The following is a 23,485-nucleotide window of genomic DNA, read 5'->3' as shown; positions in this document are numbered from 1 at the left end:
GGCATCATCGAAAGTTACGTTTCTTTGTGATCCAATAGGTTGATATATACTTTATTTGATTAGTCTCATAACATCTTTATCCGCCCGCTCTTGTTCATTACTTTCAATACGGGCACTCGAAGCCCTTGCTCTCGGCCGATAACTTATTTCGGACCCATTATAGCATAAACTCGCTGTCAAAACGCTGGAGCGAGGAAGAGCGGCAGCAACAGCGAGCGAATTGACCTTCGTGCGACGTTTCGCATGAACGCGAACTAAGCCGCGGAAACAGCGCGCGGTGGACTGTGACCGCGCTGTAGGTGGCTTTTAAGATGCAGCGGCCCGGATTAGAACTCGCCCCACCCCCCTCCCTACCCTCCCCTCAGAGCTTCGCATGACGGAAGACAGCGCGCTTCCTCCTCGCTTCCCTCTCTTGCGGGTGCGAGATTGAGCCGCAATCTCCGGCTCACCCTCGCACGCTTTCACTCATCCGTACAGCATACTTTTATCGCCCTTGGTCTTAATACGGGACTTCACGCCGACGCCGACGGCATAAAAGCGCCTGGAGCGTCCATATAATTGTTATCGCAATAAAAAGGAACTGGAAACCCGCTATGCACAAGCATGCTGTGTCAGGAGCCACTGTAGGTATGCTCACTGGCAGCCGTAGAACGTGTTTAGTGAATCGTCTTGCGATTGAGCTTTAGTGCATTTCCAACCGTTAGGTTGGAAGCTTGGGGAATATATGACTCGATATTAGAAATGTTAAATAAGCAGCGCGAAAGACAGGAGGAGGGGGGTGGGGAAGGGACGGCCCCCGTCTGATGTGTCTTGCGTCTTCCCTTCGTCCAAGTAATTCTTGAGGCATTCCTCCCTTACAAAAATTTTTATAGAAAGTCCATAGACAGTCTATAGACATTTGTCTATGAAGTCTATAGACTGTCTATAGACATTTCTTTAGACTAGTCTATAGACAGTCTATAGACTTATGGCCATACACTTTTTATAGACTAGTCTATAAAAAGTCTGAGTCTATAGACTGTCTATAGACAGTCTATAGACTTATGGCCATACACTTTTTATAGACTAGTCTATAAAAAGTCTGAGTCTATAGACAGTCTATAGACTTATGGCCATACTTTTTATAGACTAGTCTATAAAAAGTCTGAGTCTATAGATTGTCTATAGACTGTCTATAGACTTATGGCCATACACTTTTTATAGACTAGTCTATAAGAAGTCTGGGTCTATAGACTGTCTATAGACGGTCTATAGACTTATGGCCATACAATTTTTGTAGACTAATCTAAAAAGTCTGAGTCTATAGACTGTCTATACACTGCCTATAGACAGTCTAGAGACTTATGGCCATACACTTTCTATAGACTAGTCTATAAGAAGTCTGAGTCTATAGACTGTCTATAGACTGTCTATGGACAAGTGTATAGGCTTACAGTTCTACTTTTGTAGACTGAAGTCTATAGAATGTCTACAGATGAGATTTGTCCGTAGACATTTTATACACTTCAGTCTACAAAAGTAGAACTATATATACAGTTCTACTTTTGTAGACTGAAGTCTATGAAATGTCTATATACAAATGTATATAGATAGTCTATAGACATTCTATAGACTTCAGTCTACAAAAACAGAACTTTATAGTCCGATACACTTTTTTCTATGACATTCTGCAGACATTTGTTAACAAATATGAATTTTTTTAATCTATAGGCACTCTATATACACAGACATCTTATAGACAAGTCTACAAAGAGTGTATAAGGCCATAACTCCATAGCGGCTATCTACAAGTTAGTTTACATTTTTGTTTACATGCGGTAGCAAAAAGTTTTGAATGTATTTATGCATGTGCACCTGTTCATTTTCATCTGCACTTATGCATTACCGTTAGTAGATTAATAATGCTTCTGAACCAGCTGTACTTTCATATATGTTGCATAAACAGAAAGAATTTATATAGTGCTGAATCATGCAGTGCGAAAAATAAAACAAAGGCACCAGCAATGCATTCACCGTTTTTATTGCTCGATATAATAGATGAATTCCTTAAATTCATGTCGTATGCTATTATGTAAACAGATTAAATATTTACACTACTCCTTGGCAAGCATGGTCGCCAGGCTGGCCTTGGCCTTTGTGTCATTAGTCCCAAAGGTGCTGCAGGTGTATGCTGCAAATAAGTAGATGCAGCAATATGAGGCAAAAATAACAAGTGTATATTCTTTGTGTGTTCATTAAGCAGCTTAATATATTTGCTCAAACCATCTAAGTCAATACTTAATGCGGTTTAACTATGACTAATGGCTGCTTGTCAATACAAATCAGCACCTTTATACAATGTTTTATTGCATGGTATGGTGAACAATTAAACAGTCACAACTGCTGCTCGTGCCAGCAACAGTATGTTCCCTTTTATGACAAGTTCATATATGATGCATTATTGACTTATCCCAAATGGTCTCTATATTTATTGCTGAAACGTTACCCAGTTGGGCTGTCTGTACATTTTTTCGGCTGGTAGTTAAGTATGCCCGTGCAGAGGGATATTTTCAGAAGACGTGACTGGAATATTCACAGTATCATGCCTAAGATTGTAATTTATTTTGCTTAATACACATTTAAATGTCTTTCTCATACTTTTAAATGAATGGGTGATTGGCCATAACTTCAACGGAAAGCAGATGGGCTGATTGTATCGATATGGTCACTTAATTTGTTACAGGTAATGAGGCCTCTTGGGCGTGCTAACAGGTTTCCAAGTTAGGTATACCACATGAGCACCCGAAATACCACACGAGCACTTTGTGTCATGGCACGACAGATATGCACCTCCTAGGAAACAGAACTGATAGTATAGTTCGAATGAATTCTATTACAGTAAATTATTTAAGGTGCTTTGAAAGATGAAAATTTTTTCTAGGCTATCGAGGTTCAGGACGTTTAGTTAACGCAAAAAAAACACATATTGAGTAAGAAATGCCTTGTCAGTAAGCTTGACTTTCTTTTATTTTTTAATAAATGGAACCAATTTCCTTCAATTTTTATCAGGTGAAACGTTTTAAAAATATATTTAACTCAGAGATTCTCTGGAAACTTTGCATGACATATAACAAGACAGCATACCTATGTGGCCATTTAAAATTTCCCGATCTTTTTCCAAGCCTTCCCTGGCTGTTTTCATAAAAATTTTCTGGCAATCTATGACGCCTGCAGCTTAAGTGTAATAAAAAAAATATTGTGGTCTAATGCTTGCCAAGTACTGCCAGTCCATAATATTTAGATAAAACGAATAACACGTCAGTCACTTGACATGCAGTATTAGATTCAACTGACTTGAATCCCTTGATTAATAAAGCTGACAAGGGCTTCGGCAAGTTCGTAATTGATGGCCACACGAGTACAGCACGGAAGACACAGAGACACACGTAAAGCAAATGCAACAATGTGAGGAAAAACTATACAATGAGTTATACAATTAGTTATTTTTACGGTTCAATAGTAGTTTTCAATATAATTTGCTCTCATCACTTATGCCTCTAGTTAACTTTGTTTACCTCTGACTAAAGACTACATGGCAATATTAATCAGTACCATTATGATGTTTCGTTATACTACAGTATGATAAGCAGTTAGACAACCGTAATGGTCACCGGTGGCAGCAACGGTACGTTTCGTTTTAAGACAGGTTCATGTGACACACAGTGTACTTATTAAAATAAAAGAAATGCGAGAATCCCAAACGATTCCTATAATAATACTTGTCGAAACAAAGATACCCGGCTGGACTGTGCACATTTTTCAGGTGTTAATGCAATATGCCCGTGCCGAACGAACATGCTCAGCATACTGACTGCAGTTTTGAACAATCACGTTAAGATTTGCAATTTATTTCCGCTTAGAACAGTCTGCAATGTCTCTTTTCTCATACTTCGAGATGAATACATTTGCCACACTTTCAGTAGAATGCACATGAATGGGGGCGTACTGATCAGGTTACTTATCAACTAAAACATGTTACGATCTCTTAGGTGTGTTGATAAGGGTAGAACAAATGCAATGCCCACTGAATTATTTGAATAATATGTGCGTTATCTACTTAGAAAAGACCACCAAATTGATAATCTGGCTCTTTTTTCTTTTGTACAGCCCATATTGTATGCAGTCTGTCCAACACGACGGCACTACATGCAACAGTAATGAAAACCGAAACACTTATTACGCACGACAATGGCTTCATACCATGCACGATTAGCACAATGCGAATCTGCGCCATTAGCTGCCTTGTGATTAAGAGCACGTAAACTGCAGAACGCCGAAGCATCGGAAGCCGCTTAACGCTTTTCATATAGCTCGAAAGATAACTTCTGCTGCTAAATTCTTTAAAAAAAGAGACAAAAAACAAATCTTCCAACTACCGTCAAACGCAATGCCTTCAATTTGAAACGTGTAAAGGTGTTCCCGGAACGACTAATTTATTGTTCTCTAATTTTTTCGGCTAAGTTGCGAAGCTGCAAGTGACTGAGCTTATCGCTGGTTTCATGCTCCAAAAGCGTTTGCGGTTGCATATAAATAGATTGGGTGAATCTAGAGATTTCTACTAGATATTTCTTCAAGTCTCGTGTTTTGCTTGCTGTAACTTCCCAAAATTATTTAGATTGTAACTTCCCAAAATTATTTAGATTGGTTGCCAGGAACCTTAAAAATACTGCTACTATTAAACTATGCGAAAACGGCAGCGCACACACTGCTGATGCATGCCCCGCAAACACGGCCTTTCATCCGAGTACGCTAGCAGTTATTCAACTATGCCTGTCTGTTTGAAAATTCTTGATGCTAACACAATTTCGAGATATATACGTAAAGCGTGTCACGAGAATTTCACTACACATACGGTGCAGCATTCATCGCGGCCGGATCGAGCGCCACTAAATGAGATCTACCACACTGGCTGCCCAACACACACAATCCGATTAGTGGTAGCTCAGTATCAAGTTAAAACATGGTGTACTTCCTTTTTTACGCACCTAAGCTATAATGATAAAATCAACAAGCACGAGCGATCGCTCGCCGTAAAACATTCCGTATAGTAGAAGCGAGAACAAGAGCGCGTTATCAAACCATGTCAACGACAAACCGACACTATACCCGAGTCGCCTGCGCTACATGCAGCCGGTTCGCGCTACGAAATGCGCTCACATAATCATGAAGTATTGACGCAAAACGTCTTTGATAAAGCTTACCATTCAGTGTAGTTGACGTGTGATGCCACAAAGAAGACACGCATACACAGACACCAACGTTCAGGGAGACACCGCACACCGGCACAACCGTTTACGTGCCTGGCGCACTCGTTGAGACGGCGCACCGCCGCGCATGCGCAAGAGCTCCGAGCATGCGCAGAAGCTCCGCCGGGAGGGCGTGCGCGCTCGGAGGAGTGTGAGCGCCTTTTCCTCCTTCATTTTTTTCTTTGTCTCTTTCTCTCTCTCTGCGCGCCATGCGCGCCGGAACGGGTGGCTTTTCTTTTCCGTTATGCATTTTTTTCGTGGACAAAGGATATGCGCTGGCAGGTTGTATGACAAACGCTGTGGGCTATCGTATGAGACTGGAATGCTAACATGAATGCGCTGTTTGTAAAAGCCGTTACGGGGCCCTTCAGACGTTTTAGACGCATTATTGCCAGCGTCGATGAGTAATACAGCGTATTTGTAGCATATCTTCCAGCGTGCCGCCAAATGTGATGCCCGCACGTATGTTAGTGCTAATTTTCTGTTCCGATGATAGGTCAAAGCAATCAGTACAGCATTGAGGTACTCATATGCGTGGCTGCGCAGGCATACCTCCGGCGAAATACTGGGTGGGCTCAGAGAATTTGGCACCTATTTTAAGTGAATGAGAAACTTTGATGAGTTTATAGTGCAGGATATTAGGCAACAAAAGTCGCCCGATGTTAGTGACGCAGCCGAGATATGAAGACAATGTGAAAAGTATCCGAGAATCGGACGACACACAACGCGAACACCACATGCGCGACATCGACAGCTACAAAAATTACGAGTGTCTTTGCTGTTAGCTTGATGCCTGTTTCGAATCCACTTGTATCTAAGCTGGCGTTCATAACATATATTTTAACAATTGGATCGGGGTTTTGCTTCCGTTATTCTACTGCCGCAAAAGTGATGCGACAACTGTGAAGACTGTCTTGGGATTGCCGAGAGCGACTACGTAGATCATATGTGGTCAACAAATGCGGAGGTATACACTATGTGTTTACTAAAGTCTACAAATAGGCTCTACAGCAATCTCAGCAGTATACAACTTTAGTGGCTTATATCAAATGCAGCTATGTATTATCCACCGGTACCTGCGCTTGGTTACAGCGTACACGGGTTGGGCCCAGATTAACGATGTTTGTCTATTGTTAATCTATAGACATGCAAGATCACGACAACTCAGAGGTGGTGAATTCACCACCTGGTCTGCGGGCTTTCGCCACTTATTCACCCCCTTTGCCACATCTTCACCATCTGACCTTCACCACCTGGTCTTCGCGAAGTGTACGTCCGGGAAGCAGCCAGGTTTAGGGCCTTCGGGTGCCTGGAAGGCCTTGGTGACTCGGACGGTGCCTGCTCCGCCGCGATCCTCGTTCGGTGCAGCTGCACCGAACGCAGACTAGCAGTCTGCACGGTTTTCCCGCCGCGCCGGGGTTGCGGTGCCGTCGTGCATGAACCAGTGCCATATCATCACGTTCGCAGAGGGCGGGGGGTATGGGAACTCGGAATTACATATTATCGACTTTCTTCTGTAGACATTCAATACACCAGGAGTAGAGAAAAAAATAGAAACCTTGTCGACTATTGTCCATAATATAGAGAGTCAACAGACAAAGTATGGACTAAAATAAATAGAAACTGTATCGGCTTTCGTCTACAGGTAGTCCATATAGAGGGGAAGTAGACAAAGAAAAAACAAACTCCTTATCGAATTTTTTCTATAGACCGCCTATAGACTGCGAGTAGACAAAAAGAAATAGAAACCCTATCGACTTTCGTCTATAGAAAGTCTATAGACAAAGTATGGACAAATATAGATAGAGACTGTATCCACTTTCGTCTGTAGGTATTCTATAGAGGGGAAGCAGATAAAAAGGAAACAAACACCTCATCGACTTTTTTCTATAGACCGTCTATAGACTGCGAATAGACAAAAAGAAATAGAAACCCTATCGACTTTCGTCTATAGACAGTCTATAGACTTTATATCAACAAAAGTCCAAATCTATAGAAAGGAAAGGTCGTCTATGAAAAGTCTATAGACTTTCTATAGACAGTCTAAAGTCATTTTTGTAAGGGCTAACAGATGCATGAATATCGTCGTGCAATTTATGTGCACTTCTCTTCACGGCACTAATTCGTTCCAGGTGCCTCGCATGCGAGCAGCTCACGCGCAATCTAGGGTGCGTGGCCGCGTGTGCCCGTTGTTGGAGCAGCCAAAATACGCGCAGAATTGTTTGTTTTCTGTAGCATTGCTCAAGTTTGAAATAAGCTAAGGAAATTGATTGATTGAATAAATGTTTTATTTATTGGATGGCTCTTTGACCTAATACGAGTAATGGACGAAGGAAATAAGTAAATATCATGGCTGGACCAAATACAAGTCCCCATGTGAAGAAACTAGAATATGGTCCCAATTCATTTTTTTTTTAATGGCCGATGCGAACTTACCAATTGCCAGCCTATTCGTGACTGGTAATATTGTCAGGGACTCGGAAGAAAGACGAACAAATGCCGAAAACAGAGCCTCGGTATGGACGACCGTCGCAGTAGAGCATGATTAGACAGAGAAAGTATAGACAGAAGAAGCGACAGTACGCGCGCGTGTGTGCATCGTGTCTTTCTGTGTCTCTTTGCGATGTTCGATTGGGCCCTATTACCAACTGTAGCCCATCTAAATAATGATACAAATTCCAACAAAAAGACGTCGAATGCATTTATTTTCTTCGCTATACAAACAAGACTGTAACGCCGAGAAAAGAAATTATGCTCCTGCAAGAACAACTGATATTTTGTTTTGCGCGTGGTACCTCTACAAAACATTTCGCTCACGCTCACCACCAGTGTTGCTTTTACGTTATTTAAACCCCCCCCCCACCCCCCCTTTCCGTACTACTCTAGTCGAATGCTCCTGACGTTGACATCCCTGCTTTTTCGGTCGTATATCAAATCTTGTCCAGCTTCTTCACAGCGACGTTTCCGTCTATCCGTAGCAATATGGAGAACTTCATATGGTACATACCTCCAACCGCCAACGACCAGTGGCGTGGTGATGGTTTGCGCAGTGCAACATGTATCCGAAGGCGTTCGAGCGGCTGGGCGCGGCGCTTGCCAGCAACCCGAGCTACGGACCGGCCGTCCTGGCGGCCGGCAGCATCATGCAGACGTATGGCGACTACGACGTGGCGCTGACCAAGTACCGCGCCATCGCATCGGCACCGGATGAAAGCCCTGCTCTATGGAACAACGTCGGCATGTGTTTCTTTGGCAAAAAGAAGTACGTCGCGGTAAGATGGCCCGTCGCAACCTTTTACGGATATTCTTCCGCGGTTGCAGATCCGCAGCTGCTTGCAACTTTACGTAAAACGTCCTTTGATTGTATTTGCTTACCTGCACATATTGACGAACAAAATCATTAGAAAGAACACGTATTTGAGCAAGCGTTATGGCCAGGGAAAACGAGGAGTAAAGGTAGATATTTCGAACATATTTGCTCTTGAAGTTTTTGTTTTCTGGCATCCTTAGTCATCACAGGAATGCCACACGTTCGTGTCGTTCTTAGAACGGCTGATGAGACCTAAGGCATAACAAACTGCGTGGCTTCCCATCTGGCGACGTAAGTCTGTGTGCGGGCTGAATAGATGCGCCTTCACACCGAAAATATGTCTTGCTAACCGACGGATATACGATGGGAGCTTCAGAAAAGGCTGCACTTCCTCACTGCTCGCAGAATACGAAGCAAGCTTGGCGATAAGAGAGCACGTGATATCAAGAAAACTTTAGGAAACGAAAGGGGTGTGGTATTCTTTCTGTTACTCTTTCTTCTGTCCCCGACCCCTCAAATATGAATGCTAGGGAGAGAGCTCCCCATTCAAGTAGTTTAACTGAGGGCTTTGTTTCTGCCTTTTCCTCGCATTCATTCGCTTTCTTTAACAGTTCCTCAGACCGAGGTGTAAGATGTTCAGCAATCTATTTCATGGCTTTTCATTCGAATATTCCCCCTTAATTCGTATTCTAAATTATAAAACATATTTTTATTGTTATTTCATGTCATTTAAGAGAAAAAAAGAACAATGAGAAAATGTTTGCTGTTGTCGTGATGCTATCAGCAGTATACCATCCATGTTTTTATTTTTAGCTCTGTACTATGTCATGTCTTTATTTTTCTAGTTTTAGTTTTAATTTCCGTAAAAATCTCATGACCTTTTTCATTTGAACAGGTCCTGAGACTTCACTTGACCTGTTCAAGTGGATTACCTAACGAGGTAGTCATGACTTAATTGAGCGACAAATCGCAATGTCCTGGTGGATAGTTAAAATATTCATTAATCAACTTTTTAATTATTCACTTTAGAGCACATGTGTTCCAATTGTGAAATTGAAGCCTAGAAGCAGGAAAGGTCATGTAAATTCCAAGACTATAGCGGTTACTTTCGATATGTCTGCGTCCAAAATCTGCTGAATAATGCATTGGTGTTACAGTACAAACAATCCTTAACTACTTGAGGCACGCTTTTGGAAAACTTAGCTGCAACCCCAATGTATTTCGCAGCTCTCTTTAAGGCTAGATCTCTTGAAAGTGGTGCTAGTCTAATTTCATCAATCAAACATGGAGATTGCACAGAAATGGGTTATTTTTAGTGATTCCTAAGCCGTCCTCATGTCTATAAAAAAGCACAGACCGAAATGCATTGGTATATGCAATCACCAAGGACCACAAGAAATTCAGTGCAAGAAATCACATTATAGCGTCTCAGTGCATTCCGGCAAACTGCGATTATTCCTGGAAACACTACAGCGGACGCTGCTGCAAAACAGGCTGCGCGAAAATGAAAATACAATTAATTTCCCTCTTACCCATAGTGAAACCCGCCTGTTTGTGGCACATAGATCCTGCCGACTTAGCACAAACACATGGTGTTGTGCCATTACCACAAGCCCGGATTCCGAATCTGCAAGATGCAGAATTTATCCTGCGAGCGCCCTTTGGACAAACCCGGGGCTGCGCCGAAAGGCACAGCGCCCTAATTCTCCCTTGACAAGTCAAGATGCTGAGCCGTCAGGCAGTGGTGTCCTCCGGAGAAGCATCGGCGGGCAACATGTTCAAACGTGTCGCCAAGTGCCAGACAGCCCGGCGCCGTACCTCCCCTTGCCTGGAGGTCACCGCGCCCGCCAACTTTGAACGGGGTGGCCAGCGTGGTCGCTGGTTGGACCTCTCCGACGACCGTCGAGTGCTCACTTTGTATTGGGCCGTTTGAGTGACAATGGTTTCTGGGGGCTTATAAGCCGCGGCGCGCCGCCTGGAAAACCGGATCCGCCGACCCACCGGGAGCAGAGTGCCGCTCTCGACTGGAGTGAGATGTGTCACGCGTTTTCGCCGGACGTCGCCGTGCGGGAACAGTCGCGTTTGCTGTGAGCTCTCGGCCCCAGTGCCGATCCCTTCATGTCCTGTATAATGACCTGTATATAGTGTATAAAGTCCCTTTTGTTATTCTCACCGACGCCTGACTCGGAGTCTTCGCTACCAACGCTCTGTCACGAAACGGGTGACGAGCGCTACGGGACCACCTCAAAGTCGTAACAATGGTTTGATCAAAAATCAAAGTGCTCAGTTATATTTTATAGGTCCTAACATCACATTGTCCATTCCGGCAAAGTTGAGCGGCGATATAAACTTTGTAACTTCGTTGCACCGACTGCGACTTGGGACAGGATTCACTGCTTTGCTAGTCCGCGGTGACATTGTGGCCACGCTGACGAACACGTGCAACACCTTCTCGAGTGCCTTCGACACGATGCCACGAGGCGAAGACTACAGACCCATTTAATGTTCTTAGGTCGCATCGCAGATATATATATATATATATATATATATATATATATATATATATATATATATATATATATATATATATATATTAGGTTCTTACTAAACGTATAGTGGTTCACCACACTAATACATTTTCTTTGAATACCAGAGGTTGTATAGTATGTTACATGTGTGTAGATCACGTAGAGCGTTGTTATTTCTTGTTATGTGTCTTGTGTAGATATGAACTGAACCTTATGCGCGTATTTTCAGACTCTTTCGTGCACTTTCACTCGTTTGTGGAACTGTGCATATCTTTCAGTGTCCTTTCTACTTTCTTCTGTGGGTATAACTTTGCAAATGTTAGCGGTATTTTACTTTCGCCAGTGCACATAACTTTCTGGGCTTTTGTTTTTCTTGCCCTGCAGAAATGAGTAACCAACGCCAATAATGGTGGCGGCCTCTCCTTTCATTTCATATTAATAATAAAAAATAATTTTACTGCTGTTTCATTTAAATATCACTGTGTCCTAATGTGAATAATTCAAAACTTAGTCAGTGAATATTTTAATTAGCTACCTGAACATTCATTCGAAGAAAAGCAGGTAGGCAAGTCGAGGGTAAACGTCCCCTAACCTGTCACTTCTGCTCAGTGAGAATCAGAAGAGAAGAAAAGGGATATGAGAGAAGGCGATGGGGATGGGCTTGCAAAAATTATGCATGGTATTGTCGCAGGCGTCAGCTCTTATTCTTTCGCGTTAGCATTTGCGTAATACACGTTCTTGTACGACGATATTGAACGCATAAGGACCAGTAAGACGTTTTAAATCAGTGATCTGCTGCAATTTAGCGCTTATGAATATGCCAATGACTGTCCTTCATATGCCGTATCGGAGACAAAGGAGCATGTGCTCAACTCTCTCGGGCAATTTTCACTAATCACAGTTGGAGGAGTCCGCGCGTCCCACACGGTGCGTAAGTATGTCGTCGCATAAAAGTGAGACCTTGTCTTAACTTCTGAAGAGGCTCGCATGGCTGCACTGGATGCCAAATGACATTCCCGTTCGCAGGATGCCACTTCCTTTTGCTTTCAAAGCGAATAGCATTGCCTACATTGAGCAGTTTTTCTTATCTAATTGGCTCAGAAGAGGCGAGGAGCACCCTCAAGTGGAGAGAGTTGCGATGGGGCCAAGCCAGCACAGTAAAAGGGGATAACCGGATGAGGAGGGTGGGTGCCGGCGTCTGCGATTGATCCGCTTCTCCTTACTTAGCTTGCGTGGATGATCGAAAATCGCGGTGGCGTGCAACGGAAGTTTAGAAATGCCGCTAAAATGTATCCTCTGCAAAGAAGAATCGGCAGAGTGATGTCGTATACAATCCAAAAGGTCTCGATAATGTTATACTGCCACCCGCCGCGGTTGCTCAATGGCTATGGTGTTGGGCTGCTGAGCACGAGGTCGCGGGATCGAATCCCGGCCACGGCGGCCGCATTTCGATGGGGGCGAAATGCGAAAGCACCCATGTGCTTAGATTTAGGTGCATGTTAAAGAACCCCAGGTGATCGAAATTTCCGGAGTCCTCCACTACGGCGTGCCTCATAATCAGAAAGTGGTTTTGGCATGTAAAACCCCATAATTTAATTTTAATAATGTTATACTGCCACGCAAAACTTTTCATCATACGCAAATCCATGTTCCCCGGCAGCTCTGAGTAGCCAGTACCACCGTGTACGGCGGACAGCCATCTTCTTTCAGAACGGGGCAGTCTCCGGCTATTCAGAAAAGATTTCAGTTTTGTTGAGGGTAATAATGCGCCTTCAACGCGTCCACGTCACTTTGACGCGGTGAGTTTTCACGATTTTCTGACGTCGCGTAACAGACAGGCACAGGGACGGGGGGCGGGTGAATGGCTCGAAAAGTTTTTGACAAATAGTGGAGGCCTGACTGCATAATTGGAATAGAAAAGTGTGGAATAGCTTTATGTTATAGCGCCCTAGGTCATTTTTTTCTGTTGCATCTGCTATGTTATTCCCCTGCATCCGACAGTGTCCAGCGATCCACTGGTTAATAAACTATAAGCTATATAAGTTGCCAAAATGCGTACGTTTGTTAAAGAAACAAACAAAGAAAGAAAATCACGGATATTGAGATCTTTGCCTCTTCATTGGTTGAAATAACGCCTCCCAGTTGGAGATAGTACCATACTCCTGGGCATAACACAACTACTACGTACATTTGGAGAAGCAATTGGTTGCCGCCGCCTGGAATAAAATAACCTATGCACCTGGTATTGCATCCGATACACTTATTCGCCAAGGAATGTTTAGAGGCGGCAGTTACTACAGCAAGCTTCAACAAAACTAATTGCGGTGCTATTTCAATGCTATAAAATCATGTGGCTATACGATGCGCATTATTATTTAGTCTATTCTATGCTAACTGAAATCCAATAGTGCTTACCATGGAATAAGCAGGAGGACTACTATACAAGGTCGCGATGACGCGCGGCGCAGGCCATCAGCTGCTTGAAGAGGGCCAACTACCTGAACCCCATGGATTGGCAGATCCTGCACAACCTTGGTCTAGTGCACCTGACCATGGAGCAGTACGCCTCCGCCTACCATTTCTTCAACGCCGCAGTCCACTTCAATCCGCGCAACGGACAACTCTTCATGCTGCTCGCCAGTAAGCAAACCCCCTGGATTATCGGCTCCTAACGCTACACAGGATTGATATACTGAGCTACCGTGGTAGGTAATGAGCTTCTCAGTTACAAACTTTAAGGCACATATGTTTATTTTGAAAAGTTGAAGGGATTGGTCACAAAAGTCCAGTTCCGTGTTTTCTTCATTTCAGAGTGGCCATGGGATCAAAATAACTGCCCGCAAATTATTTGCTAAATTTACGTCATTACGCACGTGCAACCGCGATGTGTGGCTCGGGATGGAACCCCGTGTGGCATAGTGGGACGGCGCAAAATGAAATTTCGCCGTACGGCGCGATACAGCAGTCCATCGCGCGTCTCTGCTGCTGAAGTGACTATGGGTTCAATTGGGAGCTGCGCAAAGCGCCAATCGGCCCTCAACCGCGTGGAACGAGGGAAGTGCGATGACTGCTTCATATTACGCCACCCTTCCACATCACACAGGGCTCGGACACGGCGAGTCGAGCTTCGCGGTGCCGCGTGTGTAATCAGGTAAACTGAACGGATAGCTTGACGCCGGTTATTTTGGTCTACACAGCCGTCGTGAAATGTGGATACGCCGAACTGCACCTTTATGGCAGTTCCCTTCAACTTTCCAATATAAGCATGTGCTTTAAAGCTCGTAACTAATGAGTTAATTGCGGTAATTCGTTTAAATCATGAAGGTATAGTTTTAGTTTTTCTTGCAGATCATGTCCACCTGGGCTGATAATCGCATCTGTCGTAATTCGAGTAAATTTGAAGTTTCTTTTTCTAATGCGACAGCATTATATGCCTGCAAGGATTGACTGACGGGCTAGTTTGTTCGTAATCAAAGAAAGAACAGCGCTTCAAGACGGGACACAATATTAAGGCAGCACAACCACTTTTCTTTGCCGTCTTGTGTTGCCCCGTTTCGGCTGGCGTCATTGCGCTTCCTTAGCAAACACCCTGCCAAAGAAATTAGAACGTGCTCGGGATATCCTGCTGATCGACACAAGGCGATTTGCCTGCCTAACATAAATACTGCAGAAAGTGAATGGGAAAACGGCGCCGGCGGTAGCTCAATTGGTAAGAGCATCGCACGCGTAATGCGAAGGTGTGGGTTCGTGCCTCACCTGCGACCAGTGTTTTTTTTATCGACTTTCATTTCCACTCGTTTATCATTTATTTAATTCCATCAGTAAGTACATGTGATTTCACCTGCGCTGTCCTTGGTGACTTATGGTTTTTTGGCTTCTTATGATATGACTAATAAATATCGGGCGCTCGGTTTCCTAGTTTCTTGCGTAGTGAGCCAATTTTTTTTTCTCCTATTGGATCGGGTGACTGACACATGACAAATGTAGGAGCTGTCGCGGGAAAGTGTTCCGTGTATTACAGGAGGCAAAAATTGCCCAGAAAGAGTGTACGCGTGTTCTGCTGATATTAAACCAGGCCTATATGTATACGCTGTTGCAAGTGCCGGTTAAGTTCTTGTTCAGTTTTTTTTTTTGACAGCATCCTTTGTTTCAACCGGTGTATTAATTGTGCTTGCAGTTGCTTTACGAAACCTCCAGGACCCGGACAACGCAAAGCGGGCGTACGAGAGAGCCATGACCTTGGACGAGTACGTCACATGCGACTGGCACTGAGCCTGTCTGCGCCAACACGCATGCATTTCTGCCCACCGCTCACTTCGCTGCAGGTTTTTTTTACGACAGTCTGTTGTCCATTTCCGCCAAAAAGCACTCAATGCACTCTTCATTAAACACAACTAAATGTCGTAAACCTCAACCAGTAAAGAGGGACCGCCTGCATCCGGGTATACCCACTGCGTTTGCAAGGGTTGAAATACAAACGAAGTTATGCATGGCGACACGCACGAAAATTTATGTGATGGAGCGTCGAATTTATCATGTCCGTGAAATTTAAAAGTAGAAATTATGGTTTGAAATACTTCTTTACGAAAGCAAGAAAGAAAGAGAGAGAGAGAGAGAGAGAGAGAGAGAGAGAGAAAGACAGGACGCACGTAATCTGAAATGGCATGCCGATGCCGTGTCGATCATAACTTTGTAAGACGCCATCATTTTCCGCTCAATCTTTCAGGTATAACAGCTGAGGGAATTTTTGTTTATGGCTTGTGCCGCACCAAGCAACGCCCAAGACAGTACGTGTGCCATCGCTGCGGCACGAGAAATTAAAGTTTCGTCCTTCCGTCTGCACCTCGTCCCCTGCAATCCGGTTCGACCTCGGCCCACAGCGTCCATTCCTTGCCGCGCAGGGAGCCTCTGGTATGCCTGAATTACGCCGTCCTGATGCATGACTTAGGAGATCACAAGGCTGCGGCCAGGCTGCTCGGACAGTTCGAGGAGCGGTGCCTCAAGCAGCAGCAGACTTCGGGAATAGAAATTGACGCGGCGGTAAGTGCGGTGGCTTGCGTTCATCATGCTATATATATATAGCTGACGGTCACGAGCCCGCCTGCTTCCTGATAAAGTAGCCGAGCGCGCATATATCGCGAGCCGCGCTGTTCGGAAGAATCGACACACTCGATAAGAGCAAGATAGAAAGGCGGCCGAGTTTGTTTAGGATTCATCGTACGTGTTACAGCAGTGCAAGAGCAACACGAAAACACGGCGCTGTAAGAATCCCACAAGAAGTTACCTTTCAAACTGCGGTAGATTTTACTGCTTGGTGTTTGTGTTGCATCGAGTTATTTACGTACAGCGCGGATGAATTGTGGACGATAAATGTTTTTTTTTTTTGGCATGAAAAAAAAAAACTAGAGAGTTGGGAGAGACTGTTTTGAGGCGATTTGATAAACGTCTCATAAGGAAAAGTCTACTTTGTATGGGAGGCGTGCAACATCCAGAGCATACAGTTAAAAGCTGGAACATAAGAATGCTCGAAGCGTGAGTAGAGTGCAATGCTTGAGAAGTCAATTGCAAAAGCTTCGACAAATGCATTTATCTTCACTGTGCATAAGAAGTATACGTGTAAGTACATCTGCTTCTTATTTGTCCTTATAAAAAAAATGTACAACTTATATGGCATGTTTGCACATGCAGCACAAATTACGGCAAACAAATGTTCTAGTTTAACAAGACGCGTTGTTGGACGTTTTATGTTTATGATACGGAATAAATTGAAATTCCCCACCCCAAAAAATAAAAGAAAGAAGAAAGAAGAAGTAGGCATGGACAAGACAGATAACAACACAAGGGCTCTAGTTTTAGGCACCATATGCTCTAATTTAGTCTATCTACACTTCTGAATAAATTCTTAGAGAATCTTGCAAAAGATCCCGAAATAATTTCCTTTAATGGTCCTCGTGAATTATACTTGTAAGCATGTGCACGTTTCGCACTGGCAGCCCTCGCTTGGAGTAGCGCATACATTCATTTCAACCCAGCTTGTTCGAATAGTTTTGGTTCCTATAGTCGTGTCTGCACTGTATATCAGTATTTATATTTTATACCTGTCAGACCTATCAGACCTATCACCCATCACCTTTTTCTATAACGTATATCCGCGTTTTTGATCTGTGCTCATCGGAATGTACGTCTTCTTCGATGCATTTCCATTTTGTGACTGTCCAAGTGGAATTTAATGCAGTGGCTACAATGACGTGATTGTGATAGCTGTCAAATATTGGGGGTTAGCCGCCCCGCCAAGATGCTGTACGCGTATAGCAGCTTTTATGCGGCTGCTCCTTTTTATTGATGAAAATAACTAAACTTGACTTCACACTTGACCGGCTGTTTCAGTTAAATTCCCATACCACGTACTTTTAAGATTAGGGGACCTGAGCGACCCGTTGTTTTGACACTTTCAGGTGACGCAGATGGCCAACAACCTGTCTAGTTCTGTGCAGTCGACGAGCGCGGACAGCAAGAGCTACGACGAAGTGCCGGACTCGCCGGACAGGAACGACGAGTCCTCGCAAGAGAGAAGCGAATAAATGTGCTCCTCTCAGGCCCCGAGCATGTCACATACAGTATACGCGTGGACGACACTCATGCACGGAATGGGGGAAATTTTTGTATAATGCCGCCGTATCTACGCAGTTTATTTTTACTCAAACACTACGTATTCAACTTCGGATTAAACATCAGGGCAGTAGGCGTCGAACCAGCGGAATGAGCAGAAGCATGGGCTAATGCCGTGTACGTAACGTTGCCTAGGCCTTTATCATTGCACTAACCTAGGCCGGTCAGCGTCCCAGTTATATTGTACTTAAGCCACTGCCGCACACCAAGAAAGCATGCTCTGAAATTAACAAAGCACTAGGCAGCGCGACAACAGCAAATTGTCATTTCACGTAAAATAATGGTGAAAACGAAAAAAAAAAGAAAAACAGCGAATTATAAAGATCAAGGAAACTGATATTGCGTTGTGATATTAAAATGCAAATTACACAGTCATCCGTACCAAAAAGTAAGTTGAGGACATATAACGTTATATAAAGAAATGGTAGGTGACCCTAATCTTTGACTTAGGTGTCTTTAGGGGTACGTACTCGCACCTCGGCGTTGGTGTTCTTTACGCTAACTTTAGGCGAACGCAGCGCACGAATAGAACTCGGAGGCAACTGTTTTTCATTAATTAGCCGGCTAAATATCATGCCACCTTCATCTGTGTTCCGTCATTGGTGACGTCATTACTTCCGGATGTTTCTCCAAAGTCGTGCTCACGTGGCGGGTCTCTAAATTCTACGATTCTGCGCTTTGATGTGCAGTAGTCAGTGATTTCGAATTAATTCTAATTATTCCATACACTTCAGTGGCAACTTGTAACTAAACTTATGCTTTGAATCATATATATAATGAAACCCATGAATTTTGTACTGTACTATTCTTTTCCTATCTTTTTCTGATCTATATTGAATTTCGTCACCGGTCGTCTCAGTTATTTTTAATTCTAATTGTTACAAACATTTCAGTAACTCAACTTGTAACTAAACTTATGCTCTGATATTATATCTATAATGAAACCCGTGAATTTTGTGCTGTAATACTTGTTTTCTATTTTTTCTGATTTATTTTTAATTTCGTCCCCGGTCGCATCAGTGATTTCTAATTAATTCTAATTATTACAGTCACTCCAGTAGTTCAACTGGTAACTAAACGTATGCTCTGGTATCACATCTATAATGAAACCCATGAATTTTGTACTGTAATATTCTTTCCATGTTTTTCTGATTTATTTTTAATTTCGTCCCCGGACGTCTCAGTGATTTCTAATCAATTCTAATTATTCCATATACTTCAGTAATTCAACTTGTAACTAAACGTATGCTCTGGTATCGATTCTATAATAAAATCCATAAATTTTGTACTGTACTATGATTATGCTTGTCCTTTGCGCGCGCACGCGCGCGCGCGCGCGTGTGTGTGTGTGTGTGTGTGTGTGTGTGTGTGTGTGTGTGTGTGTGTGTGTGTGTGTGTGTGTGTGTGTGTGTGTGTGTGTGTGTGTGTGTGTGTGTGTGTGTGTGTGTGTGTGTGTGTGTGTGTGTGTGTGCGTGCGTGCGTGCGTGCGTGCGTGTGTGTGTGTGTGTGTGTGTGTGCGTGCGTGCGTGCTTGCGTGCGTGCGTGCGTGCGTGTGTGTTTGTGTGTGTGTGTGTGTTATTAACATTAACTAATTAACAAAATCACTAAATACTTTGTAATTAATTACTTTACGGCATATCTTGCAATTTACGAATTGTAGCCGGTGTGTTTGCAAGACATATCCAGTTGAAATGAATCTCCAGGATGACAACAGTTGCGAGATATTATTTCCCAAAGTGTTGGACTAAATACATGGACGTTTCAGTTACTTTTGTGCTTCAATAGATAAAAGAGCGTTTTGTTAAAAAAGGAAGTGGAACAACCGTGCATTCTTACGGCGAGTTAGATGGCGCATATCTTAAAACTGTTGCCATTCTGGAAATTCATTCCAAGTGGATGCGCCTTGCAAACTCACCGGCTACAATTCCTATATCGCGATGTGTGCCGTAAATTAATTAATTAAGAAGTTAAGCAGTCATCTTTAAAAATTAGTTGAATATGTGTTTCAAGTTCTCGTGAAAGTAATGTGCGCCTGTCTGAATGATCCAGCTCAAGGACTAGAATTATGTTTTCTGCCACAGGCGAGTTTTAAAAATTCCGAAAAACTTAAAAATGATCACCCCGTATGATAAGTATGTTAGAGTGCTTACGCGAAAGGTCGCCTACTGGGTATGTCTTCTAACTACTGGCTGCGTTATTATTCAGATGGAAGAAATCATGTACCAATATCTCATAAAAGTCGTTTGGTCATCTGTCCCAGAAAAGTACCGGGCTATGTGCCAATGGAGAGTTTTAGATTACGGGGTGCAGGGGGCTTGCATACCCAAGAACGAAGTCTGCTCGGGTATTATACAGGAGACCCAGCGGTTTGCGTAGGCAAGCGAAACGCAAGCCTCTTGCGTCCCGTATTCTACAACTCTCTAATTTCGGCAACTTTCGCCAGGCTCTGTCCGCCTTACGCTTCTTCAGCATGGCTGGTTTCATCGAAGCTAATGTTTTCGGGGCTTGACTTCATTCTTCATGAACAAACCCTGCTTTCCGGGCTACCCCTGCAGAACTATTACTTGAGAGACCGACTACAGATACAGTGGGTTACCCCTTCGCGGTAGCTAACTGGGCATGAGTAGGTCTAGTTAATCTCACTCATTTTCTTCTTTTCCATCCCCCTCTTGCCCTCACTCTCTTTCCCTCAACAGTGAACGAACGCCCACGCACGCACGCACGCACATCCCTTTCAACTTCTAAAAGCCCTATAGTGTATCAACTTTAGCCTATTATGTCTCTTAGCGCGCCGTTCAGTGTGCCTGTTGGCTCATGGTTGTTTCTCGTTCCAGGATATAAAGCTGACGTATAGTTCAGCGACTCAGTTTCAGTGAAGAGATGACCAAATTCTCTCTCTCTCTCTCTCTCTTTGACGTCAGATTACGCTTTGAAACAAGCGCAGTATCGCTGCAGGAAGTCAAACACACTCATTAAGCGTGACTGCGTTCACATACATAATATCACGTTTATTGGCTTCATATGATATTTTCTGGAAATCACAGTAGAAGGCACAATGCATAGAGATGTTTAATGATTCAACATATGAGTCAGCATACAGACAGAACACACAAATATGACGCCACGCTAAGCCATGCATGCACACATGGAAGGATATACATGCGCACAAGTCAGGCAGGGGAACGATCTTTCTTGTACATATTCCTGTTGTATCAGAGGAATATTATGCCATTCTTCTAGCACTACGCATGTTCACTCGGGGTTAATACATTAAGTGGAGCTTGCAATAACTTGAGGAATATGCATGATTACGTGACTTTAGGATAGGGTACCGGCACGGGAGGAGTTGGTTTACATGTCTCTGGCACAGGATTGAACAAGCTGACCTAAATAGCGGCATATAAAGTGTCTCGAAAGCGGCTAGTTGATTACTGTTAATTTGTTTTGCGCTGTGTGGTACTTTTGAGACTGAGCGCGTCAAACGCTCTAACGCAACAACTATGTTCTGACTGTTTTGGGGTAATTTTTCTACGTCTCGGCAGTACTACATAGCGCAAAATAAATGAAAACGCCATCTCTCACAGAAAGCGCACAGCGACTGTGGCTCTTCACCTGCAACTTCGGTCATATTCAAACTTATTCAAATTGAACACAATAACATGATGCCTCACAGGTCCGAAGTCCTAGCGTCGAAGGTGTGAAGCGACAAAGACTGGTATTAATTCGAGTGTGTACTTATGAGCATCTACCGAACAAGGTCGGCTCGCAAGCGTTGCTACGCGTACGGGATCCGCTAACATTTTTAGACAACTACCTCCTCCTGTAATTCTCTACTCCTGAATGGAATCATGGCTTGGTGGTTTGCTTGGTCCTCACCAAATGGGAGTCCAGTTTCCTGGACCACTCCTCAAGCCTGGCAACTATCCGTTGGGCCTGTCATCCTATCGTCCTATATGTCACGGGTCAGCTGCGCGCAGACAAGCTTATAGAGAAGATGGTAATTACGCGCTTGGAATTGCACCTAGAGAATTACAATGTATATACAGAGGTTTCGACACTCCCAGATCGTCTCTTGACCTCCCACGACGTGCGTCTTTAATAGCAACTGTGGACATGGCCCGAGATTAATGTCTCAAGCTGCAATGCTGTTGATGCACTGCGCGTGCATATTTGGTATATGATACAATCGGCGTTCGTCCATTGATAATTGGTGGTGGAGCTATTCCTTACAACCGGGCTTATAGATTCCTTGGCGTCATTTGACCGGAACCGTTCATGGACTCCATAGGTAAAACGCTACTCAGCTGATTAGCTACCTTGTTTGACAGTGATGGGGCAGCGACTCCATGGTACAGCTACGAGAACGGTGTACTGCTAAAAACTGTTCCGGTACTACTACGGCTGTCCCCTAACAACAACAACAACAACAACAACAACAAAGAAAACCTTGAAGTGGCGTGGAATAAGTTCTTGCGCATCCGCCTCGGACTTCCGCAATGTTCGTCTTGTTTATGAAGCGTAGATATAGCTAAGCGTTTCCCTCTTGGTCCTCTTTGAGTTCAAGAAACGACCCGTATCCGTCTCAGGCATGTGTTTCAAGCATAGGAGCATTTTGTATGTCTCATCGCAAGAACACACACACACACAAAAAACTTCAGAATTCGGTCAGGTCATGGAGTGCATTTTGTTTGCAATACGAACCAAATTGAGCACCACAAATAATGTCACCACACTGCCTTTTATGGAGTGGACAGTGTCGCCTATCCGCGTATACGACAGCATACATCTCCAGTATCGGCCGCAAGTAAACTTATGCCCCAAGCAGCTTTCTACATACAACGGTAGGGGGGGGGGGACAATGTAAGGTCAGAAGCTGGACACGCGTATACCTCAAGATAGCGCTGAATTTGCTCGCGCGAAATTGCAGCACGTCATAGTGAATGCTGCTGGCTCTGCTCCCTAGGCTGTTTGTGCATGCACTGGTACGCGAAGTTTCAGCGCTGGTTGCCCATGTGTGCACGAAATACTCCAACGCAATATATATATATATATATATATATCCTGATGACTCATCAATGCCCCAAAGACCTTCCTGTAGTTTGTGCCTTCCACGGGAAACATTTTCTCTTGTCTCCTTGAAATAGCAACATCATTGACAGCGTGTACGCAATCGGAGAGGCAACCAGGTAACTCTTACGATATCTTCCACAGCACTGAACAATCTTCTTAGTCTTGAAGACAGCTTTATATAGACTGTGCACAAAATTTATCAAGTCGATCTGTCACATGCGTATTAGTGATCTTGAATAGTTTACACCACTTGGCATGTAATACTGGCGGCCTCATAACCTTTCAATGGCTTAGATTAAATGAACGAGAAGGCCATAACCGAGGGCATCAATTTTTTGTCAGTCACAATCACATGAAGTCAACAGACACTGAAGCCAACGAAAGCATAGGGGAAATTAACTGCGGTTTTTAAGTGAAATGTAGAAATAATAAGAAAGCGAGAAATGAAAGTGGACAACTTGTCGCCGCTGGGAGCCGAACCCACTTATTTCGCATTACGCGTGCGGTGCTCCGCTAATTGTGCTGAGGCTCCTCCCATCCTTTTTCTTGGGTATTTGTGTATGTGTACTTGACCTGGCCCTAGGAGTGTTAGCCAGTGACACTCATGGTCATGGCAGGCGTCC

General features: G+C 43.8%; 1 protein-coding gene across 1 annotated transcript in view; it reads left to right on the top strand.

Annotated features, from left to right (window-relative positions):
• BBS4 (Bardet-Biedl syndrome 4) overlaps window positions 1-19,085 on the top strand; it is a 36,000-nt gene extending 16,915 nt beyond the window's left edge. Inside the window, exons 8-12 of the mRNA XM_075669484.1 lie at window positions 8,336-8,557; window positions 13,592-13,763; window positions 15,301-15,370; window positions 16,025-16,163; window positions 17,579-19,085. Coding sequence (XP_075525599.1) covers window positions 8,336-8,557; window positions 13,592-13,763; window positions 15,301-15,370; window positions 16,025-16,163; window positions 17,579-17,704 — 729 coding nt within the window. The 3' untranslated portion in view covers window positions 17,705-19,085. The remainder of the gene's footprint in view (window positions 1-8,335; window positions 8,558-13,591; window positions 13,764-15,300; window positions 15,371-16,024; window positions 16,164-17,578) is intronic.
• Window positions 19,086-23,485: the final 4,400 nt, after the last annotated feature.

The sequence above is a fragment of the Dermacentor variabilis genome, chromosome 1, assembly GCF_050947875.1.
Source record: "Dermacentor variabilis isolate Ectoservices chromosome 1, ASM5094787v1, whole genome shotgun sequence".
NCBI lineage: Eukaryota > Metazoa > Arthropoda > Arachnida > Ixodida > Ixodidae > Dermacentor > Dermacentor variabilis.
This window is presented reverse-complemented; position numbering and strand designations above follow the sequence as displayed.